This window comes from Manacus candei, unplaced genomic scaffold, assembly GCF_025592945.1.
Source record: "Manacus candei isolate 608988 ecotype Guabito, Panama unplaced genomic scaffold, ASM2559294v1 h1tg000033l, whole genome shotgun sequence".
NCBI lineage: Eukaryota > Metazoa > Chordata > Aves > Passeriformes > Pipridae > Manacus > Manacus candei.
This window is the reverse complement of record NW_026138081.1, coordinates 8566835-8583707: the sequence shown is the minus strand read 5'-3', so window position 1 is coordinate 8583707 and position 16873 is coordinate 8566835. Positions and strand designations below refer to the sequence as shown.

The 16873-nt window shown below is 40.7% G+C and overlaps 1 protein-coding gene across 8 annotated transcripts in view; it reads right to left on the bottom strand.

Moving 5' to 3' along the window:
* Window positions 1-16873, bottom strand: part of RPAP1 (RNA polymerase II associated protein 1) — a 40964-nt gene that overhangs the window by 10058 nt on the left and 14033 nt on the right. For all 8 annotated transcript variants that reach the window (XR_007905157.1, XM_051791358.1, XM_051791355.1 and 5 more), the window contains 11 exons: window positions 15297-15412; window positions 14946-15044; window positions 14391-14492; window positions 13426-13593; window positions 10986-11168; window positions 7823-7957; window positions 7462-7641; window positions 5337-5494; window positions 3816-3995; window positions 2840-3041; window positions 823-932 (listed from right to left, as the gene is read on the bottom strand). Coding sequence is in view for 7 of the 8 variants with exons in the window: in XM_051791358.1 (XP_051647318.1) it covers window positions 823-932; window positions 2840-3041; window positions 3816-3995; window positions 5337-5494; window positions 7462-7641; window positions 7823-7957; window positions 10986-11168; window positions 13426-13593; window positions 14391-14492; window positions 14946-15044; window positions 15297-15412 (1633 nt within the window). In the remaining variant the exon portion in view is untranslated. The remainder of the gene's footprint in view (window positions 1-822; window positions 933-2839; window positions 3042-3815; window positions 3996-5336; window positions 5495-7461; window positions 7642-7822; window positions 7958-10985; window positions 11169-13425; window positions 13594-14390; window positions 14493-14945; window positions 15045-15296; window positions 15413-16873) is intronic.

Sequence of the window (16873 nt, the reverse complement as noted above, 5' to 3'; positions counted from 1 at the left end):
TCATGTTGGAAGCTTTGGTGTCAAGAGCTTCAGACATCGGTTCCAGTCATGAAAGAACATGGGCCAAACTGTTTGGTGACCGTTCAAATACCACTTAAACCCAAAAATTTCAAGTGTCCCTTATAGCAGATGTTCTCAGAAGCAGACGGATTTCTCCCTGATTACCAGGCCTTTTAGGTTCCCACTCTCCTGTCCAGAGGATTGATCACAGCCTAGTAAGGAGGCTCCCTCTACAGCAGAAAGACAGAATATCTGCAGTGTTTAACTGTTCCCAGAATCAGAGCTTATGTTATCCCGGTATGTGGCTTTTCACTTTTCCACAGGGGTTTTCAAAGCCTTAGTGAAGCTCTGCAGGAGCTTGAAGATGTGAATCTAGTAAAAATATTTTATATATACAGCATCACACAGAGCACATGAATGGTACATGCACATACACACCCCCCTCCTCACATAAGAGGGACTCAACTAATGTTAGTTTTTTTTTTAAAAAAGCAGTGAAACCAAAGCAGAATCAAAGCCAAGAGTGACTAAAATAATCTGAAATGGATATGAAAAACACAGCTACATGGTAAAACAGAGATGCAGCAGCATCTCTGAGGTAGAAAAGGAGGAACTGAAGAACTTCCGTGGCCATCATGCTTTTTCTGTGAGGGGAAAGAAGACAGCAGTGTGTAGAGCCCTGCTGCGCTCTAATTCACACTTCTGGGGCACATAGGTACAGGGAAAAGAAATGGGAGGGGGGAGAATTGTCACACAGTACAGTGTAGAAATGAGGCTCCCTTAGCTTCTGGCAACAGGATCTTAGCAGTGAAATGGTTTTACCTGAGCAAGTCCCACATGCTCTGTATGGCTGGTTGGCTGAGAAGGGGCTGCAGCACCTGAGATGTCAAACGTTCCAGTTCCTCTAAGCAGTCAATTGGATTGACTGATGGCTGCAGAAGACATGGAGAAACACAGGAAAAGATGGTGAATGATGAGTGTCTCCCAGTGAGGACAAAAAGATAGATTTGTTTAATTGCTTTCTCTGTGTTTATTCTTTTTTGGCCAGACCACATCACCTACAGAGTGGTACTGCTCTAGCTTAGAGCTGGCCTCACTGCTCATAGTGTGGAAGCTGAGAGCTGGCACCTCAAGCTGTTCTCACACTCAAGTATTAAAATGCATCTCAGAGATTCTTAATTGACTGAAAGCAAGGTATGGGATCCATGGGATCAAGATTTCCTAAAAGAAAACTTGGCTAAAGCCCCCTCCTCATACCATCTACATCTTTCTATTTAAATTGAAGATCACACAAAGGTAATCAGAACTACCTTGAGAAATTAGAGTGGCACACAAGGGTCTCCAAAAAAAAAATTAAAACAACCAATCAACCGCAAAAAGCATGATTGACCTACCCATCAAAGCACAACTGTGGATAAACACTGCACAGAGGATGAACTGTGGCTTTTAGAAAACCATCGAAATTCTTCTGACCCTAGTAAGCAATATTCCAGGTTGAAGGAACACACAGGCAAATTTTAATGCTCTTTTCCTTCATTAGAATGCTGCTTTGTGATACAGAAATACTCATTTCCATTACATAAAATCCAATTTTCCCTCAGGTGAAATTCCCCTTCAGAAATCAGTAAAACCTCTGTGAAGATGTTAACCTTAGTTCTTAGTAGTTTAACAAAAATATTCCAAGAAGGTCCCAGTACACACTAATCTGGTTACTATACAAGTTGATTTTTTTTTTGCACTAATCTATTCAAAGGTGCCACATGCAACTTTATTTTTTAATCAACTAACCACAGGTAGATGATTAAACTTCCTTTTATGTGAAAATTAAAAAACCCAGTACATTACAGTTCAAGGACTTAAGAAATTGTTCTGTCAGCCACTCTCTTGGGTATCTGTAAAGGTTAAAAAGGAGTATTAACCTCTTGGTTGTCCTGGTTCTCTAATGCCAGGACATAATGATAGCATGTGAAGGGTACTGCCAACCTTTGGGGCACTGAAGACATCTTTGAGAGATACAGGCAGTTTCTACCCCAACCACAACTAATAAACTCAGTTGCTTTTGTCAAGTTTCAGAGGATTTGCACAAGTGTGAATAACTACAGCCACTAAATTACCCCCGCACCTTGAAGGAAGCTCTCCCAGGTTAGAACTCAGGCACGTCAGTTGGGCAGCAGAGAGGAAAATTGTATTTATTTTTAGATCATGAATCTTTAGGGTAGGTAAAGCACAAGACATTATTCTTCGACAGCGTCACACTGATGTGTCACCTTCAGAAAATTCACTTTAAAAGATGGTCACATACTACAGCTGTAACTGTACAGAATTTGACCTTGAATGTCAATGGGGCAACAAATAAATTTATTTTTATTGTTTCCTATCCAAAGTTCATATGGTATGACCCTAATGTTCAATCTTCCAACCAGATGAGTGCAGGTAGGTGTCCACATGTAAACTCTTACACTAAAGCAAATGCAAAAATGCATGGCTTAATTTATCCCACCAGAAGAAAGGACTGCCACGCTAAATTAGGTCATATTTGCTTCACACTTTGGATCTCCACATTAAATCAGAATAATCACTGCACTACCACATACCTTGATTGAGACTCTGATCTCAACAGAAGAAAGGATATTTGGCACTCCTAATGTATAGGATTAGCAGACTTATGTGCCCCTGAATGTCACACAGTCTAGATATAAGCTGTGGTAAACAAAATCTAGTTCTCAGCTAGAGAGACAGTTCTGTCTTTTTCAGTACTGCCTTTAAGTTCAGGTATTTTAGGTAACACACAAGCTGATGCTGGTGAGATGTGAAGACAACCTGTATCTTCAGGTCTTACCTGTTGGCTGCAAGCACTGTAATAAACTCCCAAGTAGATCACACAAGCTGTGGTCAGAGGCTGTAGAGTTTGCCAAGTTTCTGTATGGGATATCTCTTGAAGTATTTTTTTCAGACTTGTCTCAAGGAAGGGCTGTAAGCCTGACACTTGATTCCATGCTACTGGAGGAGGTGGAATCTGTACACTATCTTCTGAGCTATTACTGAAACACAATGGAAGAATGACACAGGATAGCAAATACATCTCAGAAACAACTGTCATCAGTTTTAACAGAAGGATTACCAATTCCACGTAGCTTGGAAGGCCATATCCAACAACAGCGATTGGGGGGAAAAAAGCCTTTGCATATTCCCAAAGACCAGATCAAATCAATTTAGGCAGAAAGGAAAAATGCAGGATCTACTCATAAAAGCTGAAGTTTCTTCTCCTGTACTTCTATGCCCCTGAGCTGTGCTCTAGCTTTACCAGACACGCTATCTCAGTACTCAGCTTTAGTTGAAGAGTTTCTTCCTTTCCACCAGAAAAAGTACCTGTGTCTTCAGCAAATCCTGCTGCTTTGATGTCTATCAAAACCAACCACCTCTTAATCCTGACCCCTCTTGGTCTCCGCAGAGAGGTTCTTTCCTCCAAATCTCAGGGAGGTTATTTTCTTTACCCCAAAAGGAAGGTCAAAGGAGCCTTCTAGCTCCTTTCAGCAGGGCATTTGGCTAACACTGCCCATCTGCCCCATAGCTGAATACAGATTTTGACTCCTGTCTCTTACCAGGTCAGCAGGCATACAGCTATCAGACTAGATACTGCTTCTGACCTCGTGTCAGAGGGAATACAAGAGGACCCCACCACGCAAGGATATGGTGGGACAGGAAACCATTGCAAATGAAAGGGGGAAAAAGGTGATAGCCGGGTCTCCAAACCAAAGAAAGGGAAGACAGGATGCCAACTACTCAGATGCACAGAACTGGCAGAGAGAGCCTACCTGCTCAGCTTGGCCTGCAGCTCTGCCGTGTAGCCTGCTGTCTGTGTCACATGTATCAACAGAGTAACTACTGCCGCAGCTCGCTGGACAGACAGCTCAACCATAGGGCTCCTACCAGAGCAAGTGTTGAGCAACTCGGGCAGGGACTGCAGTATCCTCACCAGCACAGGGTAGAGATCACTGTAGTATGAATCATAGAACAGATGAGGTTACAAAGGGTCTCTGGAGATCATCTGTACTTCAACTCCCTGTTCAAGTGAGGTCAGCTAGACCAAGATTGCCCAGGGATATGTCCAGTTGGATTTTGAATATTTTCAAGGATGGAGAGTTCACGATCTTGCTCTGCAACATGTTCCAGTGTTTGATTGCCTTTATAGTAAAAAAATTTTTCTTACACTTCAGTGAAGTTTCCTGTATTTTCATTTGTGCCCATTGCTTCTTGTACTTTCACTTCATACCACTGGAAGAACCTGGCTCTATCTCTTTTACACTCTCCCATCACATATTTATAAAGATTGCTAAAATGACATTATGAGAATCATCACCGCCACCACAATAATGAAAATAAGCAGACATGGAAAAAAGATGACAAAGGAAGAATATTGCCATTCCAAGTTCATGTGAATGGGACCTACCTAATACTCTGTCTCTAAGCACTCTGACTATCTCTTGGAAAAACTATTCTTGCAAGGGAATAGTTCTCAAGTTCTCATCCACAGTATCCACAGTTATAATCTTACAGCTTTAAGGAATCTTCCGCTGTTTCTTTCGTCAACATTATTTACAATGCTAAAATACTATATACAGTTTTTACTCTTTTTAACTAATATACCTGATTGTGCTAGAGAACACAAAATGCTGCTGTGGATGACAATCTTCCTTCTGAAACTCAGTACTGACCTTCCTTTTACTCCTCTTCAGAGCAACCCCACAGCCACCTCTTTGCTTCCAACTCCAAGGCCATATCTCTGCTTCCAATTCAGTGCAGTTACAGAAAGAAGATTCAACACTTGAGCTAGGTCAGACCCATCCCAGTGCAGACCTTGGCAGTCAAGCACAAGAACTTGTACTGAACTGAAGTCAATGCATTGTGCAGTTTGACTGCATGAGTCTGTTTCACTCAGCATGCGTGCTGATGACTGCTGCCACAGACTGCCTTAGATCAATCAGATTCAATCCTAGGTGTGCTGCAAAGTGTGTGTCTTGATGTCACACAAGCATAGATTATTCATGCCTTCAAGGGGAAAAGGATGCAGCCCTAAAAAGTTACAGTGGTCTCCCATAGCATAGAAGAGAAACAACAAAGTACCAGTGCTTAAACCAACCAGAAAAGGACAATACTCATCACAAATACCCTTAGAAACTGTGAGTTTTACTGCAGGAGGCCAGAGAAAGTGAGATGAGACACTCTGAAGGAAACAGAGACTGAGCCTAGAGAACCCTCTATTTGCCCCTCTGGAACAGGATGTCCATTTTCTCCATTCTGCCCTCCACCCCCATTTCTCCAGCTTTGGGCTGTACCTGTAGAGATCACAGGCCTGTCCGTAACCAGCAGCCACAGCCCAAAACCGCAAGGCTTCCGTGCTTAGCCTTATGGCTTCTTCCCTTGGCAGAAGCAGATCCAGAGGGTCTTCAGCTATAAATCGACTTAACCGACTTTTCATTTCAAATTTGTTAAGCTGTAAAACAAATTAACAAAAAAGAACAAGCAAGAAAAAAGATAAAGTGACAAGGTACATCAGTTGCATGCATCATTACCTCATTATTCTGACACACAAAAAGAGATGAAGATTTCAATTCAGCCCACTCTAAACTCCTCTCTTCAAATCTGTCTTTATTTTGTGTAATCTTAAGGAGCATAGTACAAAGGATTAGTAAATTGTCAATGGTTATTAACAGAGAAGTATTCCTGGAAGGGATGCCTAGGGGTACCTAAACCATTCCTAACACAAATCAACTACACCTAAAATCATTTCTGATGGAGGTTTATCTAGCCCATGCACACTCTTGTTTTGGATGCTTTCTGCAGCATTAAACTGATTTTTAAAAAAATACGTAACTATCCTTCTTTAAATAGTCTTAAATAGAACTCCGTTAGTCGATATTACATGTAAAAATATACCTTATGAAAAATACTGTATACAAAAGTACTGAACTGATGCAGACGTTCTTTTTGGGAGGTCACACTAAATGCCATTCAGAGGTTCTAAATCTTTCTATGATTCTGTGTTTATTTTAAAAGAAGAGTGTACCTCCTGCCTATTACTTTCAAAAAGTTATAGAATGTTGATGCCTTGGAAATGTTCTGAGCTTATTTTAGTATTGAATTAAGCATGACATGACTCATTTGCAGTTCTCTAGAAATAATTTTTATCCTCCCCTACAATTGGGTATTTTTACTTAACCACAAAAAAGAGCTTCTCTTTCCTCCTCCCACACATACAAAAGCTTGTGTGTGCTCTGTCTAAACAAATGAGGTAACAATATCTTTTTCACAGCACAAGGACATACAAATGATTTAAAACTCAAATGCTTTAGAGACATCTTGTAGGGCAATCAATGCACACCAACAAGAAAGCAAAAGACCTGATGAGTCAGACTATGAATTCTGACACCCCTCCTACAGAGCAGAGGATAAAGTCAATTTTACTTCCAGGAGGAAGATGGAAGAACTTTGTTGTTAGCTAAAATAAATTCCTACATTGAAGGTTTAGTTTGTATTATCTTCCATTCCCATGTTTAAGCACATGTAAAAAACCATAGAAGAGTGCAACAGAACCAAAGCCTGAGTGTCAGGAACCCTGTAAGCAGTTTTTGTGTGCCTTGAAACGACTGGAGTACACAAAGCCCGAAGTGGAAAACTATCTGAATTTTACTCTAATATGTTCCTATCACAACTTACAGCCTTTAAATATGGCACTATCCATCAGCAGCACATTATTCTCCATATTTTACAGCACAGACTGATGTTCTTCTGTTGATATTAGCAATTTCCTGGCTAACAATTTGTTAGATGGTGTTAACAAAACTGAACCAAAAACCGAAAGAAGTGTTCTTTGCACTGTAGTGGGTGCTACTCTTGGTAGATTTTATGCATTTATAGCACGAGCATGACAACCTATATGAGTGAATGCAATTATCTCTGAAGTGGAAAACCTCTCCAGAACCTGTTCAGAGGAGTTGAAAATACTGATAAATGATCTCAGAGTTATTAAGACAAATTAATGGCAGAAAAATTCAACCAGGGTTGTAAAACACAGGGACAGTGATTAAGTCTCTGGCTTATACAGTCCTATGTTACCTATCACTGGAACATGGGAGAGTACAGAGCATCACACACCAATGTGTGCTCTAAACATTTGCTACTGGTCAGCATCACCATACTGTGTTCCATGATTTTGCATAACTTCACTACATAAAAAAGCAGAGAAAAGCTTGAAGCTCTTCTGCTGGTACACAGCAAAATCACCATTATTATCACACCGTTGACAAATCTTTCAAAACACACTGATGCACTTTCTTCACAATTATTATTTCAGCTTCAGCTCAGAGTCACCTCTAAATAAACTTCTCTCTTTACTTTGAAAGTAAGGCATAGAGAGCAAAGGCCTTTACAATCACAAAAGCTCTTCCGAGAACCACTCACCAGCCTGGCTGTTGCATTTCGGCCTCCAGATGCCAACACTCTGATGAACTTCATAGCACTGGCACAAGCAACTCCATGGAGACTGGTAAGTAAAAATCCTGGTTCGGCCACTTGGGGATCCCACTGAGTAGGAAGAAATTCCCTGACAATGGTCTCAATCAACCGGGGACAGTCAAGCAGCTGCAGAGAAACAGCAGGCAGCACAAATAACCAAAGGTAGGTAAGCAGTTATGTAGGCAAGCAGAACACATGCAAAACAGACAAGTTGTCTAACATCCTTGCCATAACTTTGCCTGCTTCTTCCTTCCTTTTTCAAACCCTTCTCTATCATTCCCAAGCTCCTGTACAATGGGAGATTTACCTGGCTACATGCTTCAGAGGAGTGCCTTGCTATGTGGGTGAGGATGTGCAGTATATCCAGGACTACCATTGGAACAGGTCGCACCACCTCCAGGATGTACCTCAGCCGGTGCTGGATCCGTGTCTTTAAAAGTCCCTGAAGGGTATTAAAAAAAAATAAATCCATTATACTCTAACTGATTTCTCTCTGCACTTCAGTTGCTGGAAGACATAAGCAGATTCAATTACATCTTCTGCAGAGATGGTTTTAAAATTAGCAGTGGGGAAACAAAGAAATAAGGTTCTGGGGATTTTCAAGTACACTGGCAAGCGTTACCTCAAGAGAGCAGGAACAACTGAACTTCTGTTCTGAATCAGACCATTGGTGGGGTTTGGGTATTTGTGTTTTCCAGAATATAAAACGCAAGTGACAGGGAATAGGAAAATAATCTTCCCTATAGAGGACTATTAAAACCTATTGTTGCTGAAAAGAGTTCTCATGCTCCTTGAATCATTTTCACCACATCCACCTAGTGCAGCACTTTGTCTGATAGTACCTGCCATGTCAGAGAAAGTTGACAGAGACAGAGAACAGACACGAATTCCTATTTTGCAGTAGAAAAAGAGATGTATAGAGATTATGTGATTTTTTATTTATGGTTCACTGAGTAGAAGACCATGACCAGTGGCAGTGCCAGGAAACAAATCTTCAGTTTACTTAACAGTGCTTTGCATTCCTGGTTATGCAAAAAGGCAAATCCATAACATCCCTAATTTCTAGTACCGTTACTTTTTAAAAGTTGCAGCAAGCAAGTTGCAGTTCTAGGCCTGACCAAGTTCAGCACCTAGTTTAAATACTCCTTTCCGAACTGTGTGGAATAATTGGGTTGTAACAGCCAATATGTAGGTGTGAAATCAATTTTACAACAATGAATTGTTGTGGGGAATTTTATCCCAAATACCTTCTGAGTTCAGCTCACTTGGAACAAGTTAAAATCCATTATGCTGAACCATGTAACTGTTTCCAGAATCACAAACTGGTCTCAATTCTACCTAAAACTCTTTTGTTAAGTTTTTTAAACAGTGTCACCAACAAGTAGAACACATCCGAAATCATAAAGCTTCTAAACAACAGCAGATGCCCAAGTACAGTAATTCATTCACCCAGTGATGCTTTTAAACCAAGTGCTCAAGCAAAAGGACTAACTGATGTGATCACAGGTTTTAATGACTGCAGCAGGAAAGAGAGTTGCATCAGCTCGACCAAGACTGAATTTGAGATAACAAAAATTTTTAGATCTTGTATCAAAAATATGGGATTAGGCTTCAAATGTGGGAGGGATTCCTTACAAATGCTGTAAAACTCCTAATACGAGTGTAGTAGGGGGAAACAGTTTTCCCCCTGCAGTTATAAAAAGGTAAAACCCCAGGGGGTGGTGACTCTGGAAGTTTTGAAGTTTTAACCAATGAGTGCTTTTGCAAAATATAAACATACCACAAGCAAACCGAAGAGAAGTGTAGTTGTAGTTTGGTGGCAGAAGTGGTAGCCATGTTCTGAGGCCACGAGGAAAGGGGTTTGGAGCCCCTTGGGGCCTCTGGGGCCCCCCAGCCCCTGGCTGGGGGGAGCTGCAGGGACTTGGAACAACATAATGCTGGGCTAAGTACCTGTGGCTCAAAGCTAAAAAAGTTTTCTCCACTGTGAGTGATCAGAGACAGAGCAGCAGCAGAAGCAGCATCCAGAGACTGTGGCTAAGAGCCAAAAGATAAGAAAGCCACAGTATGCAGCCAAGAAGACACAGAGATGTCTAATGAAGAGAGAGAGAGAGCAGGACTAAACTCTACACAGAGTTTTGGGGGTAAGAACTGAACCAGACCCCCCAAAACCCTTTTGAGACCCCTCTTAAGTTGGGGTGGTGGACTCCTACTGGATGGAAGTCCTAAAATGCAACATGCAGCACCAGAGAGAGAAGAACTGAAAAGCTCAAAGCATCCTGGAAAGCTAGACTGGGACGGAGAAGGAATGCAGAGGGGGGTGACCTTGGCTTACCCCCCCTCGCCACTGCTGCCAAGCCTAGCAGCCTGAGAGAGAGCACAGGAGCTCTGGTAGAACTCTTGAGGCAAAGGTTTTCAACTGAAAGCTGCCCAAGATGTTCTGACTCAGGGGTGAAACTCCTGAGTAAGGGACTTTCATGAAGATGCCCCTGTACTTCGTGATATGACCGTGGTGAAGCGAGTGCTGTCCCTGCTACGCAGCCCACGGAGGAAGACCCTCATTTGAAGATGGGTGGCCGAGGGGCTTGGATACCCCTCGTGTGTGCTGGCAGAGATCCAGCTGTTGCATGAGAAGAAGAGCGAAACAGATAAACCTGCTGCCTTAGAGACATTGCTGCTCTGAAGAAGGGATCTTTCCTTCTTCCCTCCTAGACTTTTATTTGGAAGGGAGAAGAGATCTGATCCATTGTAAATACTGATTTATCATAGTAGAGATAGTTGAGATCGTGTGTGTAATGTATTATATTTATGTGTACAGTCATTGTAATATATTCCCTTTCCCCCATTTTAAGTCTCGTGTGGTTGTCTGGAAAAAACCTTCTCACATTGAGTTGAGATTGGGAGGGGGGTTTGAAGATAGGGAATTAGATTTTTGGGGCTCTCAAACCATGACAATGAGAAACACAAATATGAGGAATGAAATTTGGGGAAATGGTAAGTAACCACCTAATGTCAAATAGAAAAAGAATATCATTGTACGAATCTACTAGTTCTGCACTATCTAGCTGTAATATTCTTGTTCAACTTTACAAAAAACATTTTAATAACGGTTGAAACCTCTTCACTTTTAGCTCAAGTAAGTGAGCTTGAAAGTCACGTCTGTATCCAGCCTTTCAGCAAAGTCTTACAAGGTCATCGGTGTGCTTGTTGTCAATTTTCCTTGAGGAAGTTAAGAGATATTAAAGATACTGAAATCACACAAGTCAAGTCTCAACATTTTTAGAGATCAATAAAATCATCCTCCTGGTAATACATGACAGAAACATAACAACCAACAGCCAGGGAAGAGTTCCAATTCTTGTTCAGAATGTTCTTGTCCAGGATGCACAGGAAGGTAGATGTTTCAATAGGCTCAGCACAGTGCTGTGTGTGCTATTTTCCTAAAAAGATTTCAGGTCTAACACTGTGCTTACCTTTACAACATCATATCGGGCCACATCTGGATCTGGCTTGTTTTCATCCTTTAATTTTTTATCTTGAGATTTCTCTGTTCCATTTAATTCTTCCTCTTCCTCCTCTTCTTCCTCCTCACTGTTGGGGACAAAGGGGAATGTAGCCATCCCTTGGTACCACGAGAAAGTCCAATCAAGATATTTCTATAAGGAGAGTAAAAGCATATAAAAAAATTCTCCCGAAGAAATCATGAAAGACAAAAAATTTTCAAAGATGCTTTTCATTATGGAATGCTTTATTGATTCCTACCTAAGCCCAGGAAAACAGGAACATAATAAAGGATATTCTAAACATATACAAGTAGAAAGCAATGCTTTTTCGGGGAAGTGATTTTAACCTCATACACACACACTTGGGAAACCATGAAAAGTAATTACTGTGACATGAATTAAATTCATTACACAGGTAACAGAAATTTAGCTTAACTGGAACACATTTAGGATACTAAATAAATAAATAAATGATCAAACCACCAAGGCTCTAGAAGTTCAAATGAAATTTAACATTTATTGGCTCTATTGCCATTTCTGCACCTGTGTGGAACTTAGGTCACAAATAACACAGAAAGATCATGTAAAAATTGTTATGATAAAATAAAGACTACCAAGTGTATTTGTTCACATGTGTTTGGCTTTTCTTTGAACACCTCAAGCTTCAGCAAATAGAAAACCCCCTTTTTTTTGTTCACAGCTAATGACAGGTCCTCTCAAGTTCTACAGCAATAGTACAACAAGAGAGTTTCCAACTCTTCAGAGAGGGGATTGTTTCCATAACAGACTTGCTTCCTCCAAAATGTTTTAGAATATAACAGATAGCCAAATCAAGTACTTGCACTGTTTAATTAACTGCTTTAAATTTCCACTTCCTGAACCCATAATCAGAAATAACTACCATATTAGTCAGAAAAGAAGTGATAGACTTCAACTGCCAAGTAACAAGGAAGCACAAGTTATTATCAGACATTGAAAAAAAAGAAAGAAAAGCAAGATTAACTAAAGATTGTGAGTGAATGACATGGTCAGAAGAGGCCTGACTTTAGGGGATGAAGCTATGAGTCCATTTGGAATACAGTTTGGGACTATTGTCTTCCTTCCACTGAGAGAAGAAAAAGCATAAGAAAAACGGCCTCCTTCTTAGGGCCATTGGTGGATGAACAAAACCTTCAGACTAATTTTTATGTGTGTTGATCTTCTGTGTTTATAGTGCAGATAAATCCTACTTGTCTTACGAATCCTGGAGCAGAATGCCAGACTTTCAGCTCTGCTCCTTTCTCAGAGACCTTTTAAAATTCAGCAACACAAGACTCTAGGAAGGACTCTCCAAGTTAGAAAACATACTGACAGAGCACCCACAGTGCTGCTTCTGGCACCAACAGTTAGCATTTCCGGCTTACACAAGACATCACGCCACAGGCTTTGATCTGAAAATCAGAGCACTGCAGACATTATAAATCAGAGCAGTATCAGAAGAAAGAAAAACACAATAAGAAGCTGATTTATAGCACTAATTACCTACCATGGGTGGGCAGGACTCATCTAGCAGAACTCCATTAGGCTCATAGCTTAGAAAAGGAGCAACATGTGGAGAAAGCTATCTTCATTTCTATTGCCTCCCACTAGGGATAGCCCTACAGGCCTGGTAAAATTGCAGGGAGCTTCTACCCACTCTTGTCTGTCACCAGCCCCTCTGCAGTCAGACATAGGAGCAGCTCTCAAGAAAGGAACTTGCAACAGAGCCCACAGCATGCTTTGCCTATAACAGACTGCTTCTGTCCAATCAGGAATACATTTTAATCTTGTTACTGGAGGGTCTTTACTAGCTCTGAACACCTAAAAGAAGTCTCAACCTTCTACCAGGTAAAAAAGCATCAAGAAGAAAATAAACATATGAGAAGGCAAAATTAGGTATGTATCAGTGTTACAAAAGAACATGGGAACAAAACCACATGAGAACTGCAGAAAATGGACAATGAGAGAAAAAGAAAATGGTATTATTATGAGGCATAAAGGAAAGCATCTGTTAAGAAGCAGGAAAACTATAAAATAAGAAAACAACATAAGAGGCCATATTAAAAAAACTAAATTCTACACATACATTAGTAGTGGCCTGATCTACATGGCAAAGATATCAAAAGAAAGAGAAACAGCTCAGCAGCCCACATGGAATTTAATCATGGGGCAGAGCTAATTCAAACAGGTGGAAAAACAGATACCTGAATCTCTCAGACTGGGATAACATACTCCAGTGTCTGTCCCAAAGCACAGGAATGATATTCTCTTCACCATTAAGCTAAACCTGTCCAGTAAGCCTTTGTTCAAGCTACTTACCATGTCTTCTCATTCTGATTCCTGTGAACAGCTCAGTTTGAAATCAAACCCAAGCACTTATTGATTGTCTTACCTCATCATCGAGGGACACCAGTAGAGCCCGGAGAGCACCAACAGATGCTGCCATGACATTATCCACTGCATCATCCAGAGAGAAGCGCAGCAAGAAGAGAAACCCAGCATCAAGCAGCAGACGCAGAACGCTGCCTTTCAAGGAGGAAGCAAACTCTCCAGCCCTGGCCTGAAAAGTATGTCACACAGAGCCAGGGTTAAGGATGTCTCAGCTGGGTACATCTTAACATTCCACATCTTTGCCTCCTCCCTTTTCTACTGTAAAGCTGCTAAACTGTGTGCAGGTTTTTTTCCTTTATTTTATCCTCCTGTCATTCTACAGAGGCACACAACTACAGTTCTTTAATGCAAGAATATTTTCTTTCTAAAGTCTGAACCCATCTTTTGACTTCACTCTGTTCTGCCCCATTGTCCTTCTCAAAACAACACTGCTATTTCTTCTCTGTCTCCAATGCCATTAGGCAGAAGGTTAGCACTTCCCTCAAGAGTTAGGTGGAAATGTGCACAGAAGTATTCATTCTGCTTTATGGTATTGGCACGTTGCTCTATGAGTAGGCTTGGTTCTTTCTCACCTCCTACAGGAAATGCACAATGTGAAGCTGGCTCAGACAACCAGAGTGAAAGGGTCAATGCCAAGAATAGGTTTGTCACAAAAGTAACACCAAAAAACCCAAACTTGTGTCCAAATCAACAAAAGAACTGAAGCTGCAGCACTGCTGCCAAATAACAGTTGGAACAACTTGTTGGAAGAACACTCTGGAACCCTTCAGAGAAACCCCAATCTCTGTTATATCCCAACACTAGGTTTTCTAACAGTAAGGATCCTCAGTGAAAAAGAATGCCTTGTAGGTGACTTTGCTTACCTCTATTGAAGTGCAGAAAGCAAACAACTAGTACTAGAGAATCTGGGCCCTGATACATCAGATATTGGAATTATGGGGAGAATTTCTATAGAAAGTGACCTACCTTTTGAACAATACGACCTAGGACCTGTAGAGCCAGTGTCCTCTGTTGTATAACTTGGCTGCGAGACAAATGAAAGAGTTCTTGGAGAGAATAACCAGCTCTCTAAATGGCAGGGGAGAAACAGAACAAAGAAACCAAAACCAACCCTCAGCTATAGGTAAAAACAGGCCTCTTAAAATAAGATTAACTGTAAAAGACTGAATAACAGAAGATAAAACTGCAATGCAATGTTGTTTGCTACTTTGTGGCAATTGCAGAAGAGATTCTCATAATTGATGTGACAGGAGAATACAGAACCTCTTAAGAAAAGGAGTACATGCACCTTTTTCCAATACCACAGAACCTTAACAGCATTAACAGAGTTTTCTGGACATAAAGCAGTTAATGTATGCAGACTCAATTTGTCTCTAGCAGTTTGTTTCTAAAGAAAAATCACTCATCTGCATTTTTCTAAGATTCTTTTTTGTCACTAAAAAGTCTTGACACAAAAGGAATCTACCAAATGAAACACAGAAAACAGAAATGGATGTACCCTTTCTACTATATTATACCTACCTCTGCCTCTTCTCCATGATGATGCAAGCCTAGATGTGTTGGCAAATCAGCATCTGCAGGAATCAATTCTCCTTTTAAACTGAATCGAGCTTGCATTCCCTACAACAAATGGGTGGAGGGAGAAAACTATTATTTCTATTGCTGTCCACTCCATTCATCACTTAGAATACCATTTTTTACATCAACTGCTGGAAGATGACAGTCAAAAATACCCCATATCAGGCCCCAAATTCTTTAAAAAATTTACAGACTGAGTAGCCAGAGGACTAGTCTTTGAAGCCTTCAAAACTGTTACTGCTGAGAAGCATGATTCAGACACAAACATGCAAATATCAGTTTCTGCCTTCAAACCTCTTTGGTTTTCTTCTGCCGGGGTGAGGGCAAATCTTTCATCCATTCTAGCTTCTCAAACTCCACATTGTCCATATGAATCCATTCCTTCCTGGGCTTCACAGGCAGATCATCATCTTTGTGTGGGGGGAAAGAAATGGCAGTCTTACTTTCTAAGATAGAGATGAAGAAAATACAAATCCCCCTGTGCCAAGCTACTCGGCTTAAAGACTGCTTCAAATATAGGATTACATAAAATAAAAAGAAAACCATTTTCAAACTGTCTGTTGTCTGATGCATAAACATCAAAGGTTTAAAGCTATTTTCATCTTTCATGAGAGCTAGAAAAGGAAGTAAACAGCACTGTAATGAAATTCACTGACGAAGCTAATTTAGGAGAAGTTGAACAGAAGTCAGGACACAAATAAGGCAAAATTGTCAGAACTAGTGCAGAAAAAATAATATCAGCCTTTCTTTTGAGAAAGCAAACTAATATGCAAGGAGGGGAGTGTTAGGGGAGATGTGAGATGATTCAGAAGTATTAATGCAGAGAGTCCAAGAAAATTATTGGAAGCCAGTATGATTTCAGCCCAGATACACTGAGGAGAGCACAAATACTATTATTTGTGCTTTTGTCGCATTCATGATGGTGCTCTTCAGTATCGCCCCTAAAGGCTTGAGGAGACCAGCTTGGGAAACAAAACAGCTGAAAATTTGCACAGCTTGCCAGGGAGACAGCTCGGTGGGGAAACTGGACAGCTGAACAACAATGTCAAAGGTACAAGTACCAAAGGAAGAAATTACTAATTTAACTTTATAAAGAGCTTTGATTAGAAGAATTTGAGAAACAAGACATTTATGCCTGACATCATAAGAAGTGCCCTAGGAAAGAGACAGATCAGCATGTGGAAGAATGTCAGAAGTGAAGGGACTAGAGATGCAACTGGAAGTTATTTGAACACTAGGAAAGGTAATGCTTTTATACTAGGATATTATCCCAAACCAGAATGAGAAGAGATGAGCTAAGAAGTCTTTCAGAAGTCTCAAAAGAAATCACACATACAGACAGTAACAGGCAGTCTAAGGGCATGAAAAGCAGCATCGTCTCTCCTGCTGGAGCTGCCCAGAGCTCATCTGCATTGCAGCTATTAATCCTAGTGCTGTGGTCTTCTCTTGCAAGGAACAGTGAGTCCCACTGAGATGCTCTTCTTTCATCAGATCTTTTCCTGCTGATAACTGGCCTGAAACCTAACCTTTTACTTTGCTCTAATTAACAGATAAACTTTCATGAAGGGTGCTCATTCTCTATAGGATGAAGCTTCACTCTTATGATCAATGTGGTATTGGATCAGGCAAAGAACCAAGCACAGAGTTATCTTGCTCAGCCAGAAAGCTGTTCTACAGAATTTCAGCCAAAGGCTCAGCACGCATTTTAATTGAAGAGAAGGAAAAAACATCAGAAATGTATGAAAGCAGAATGTTTGTGGGTGGTAGATGCAAAACTAGAGGAAATAAAATCAGCAGAAAAATGAAATATATTGACGTTTGTAATTTAAGAAAATGTTTTCTCCATTAATCATCAAATTAATAGGGTTAAG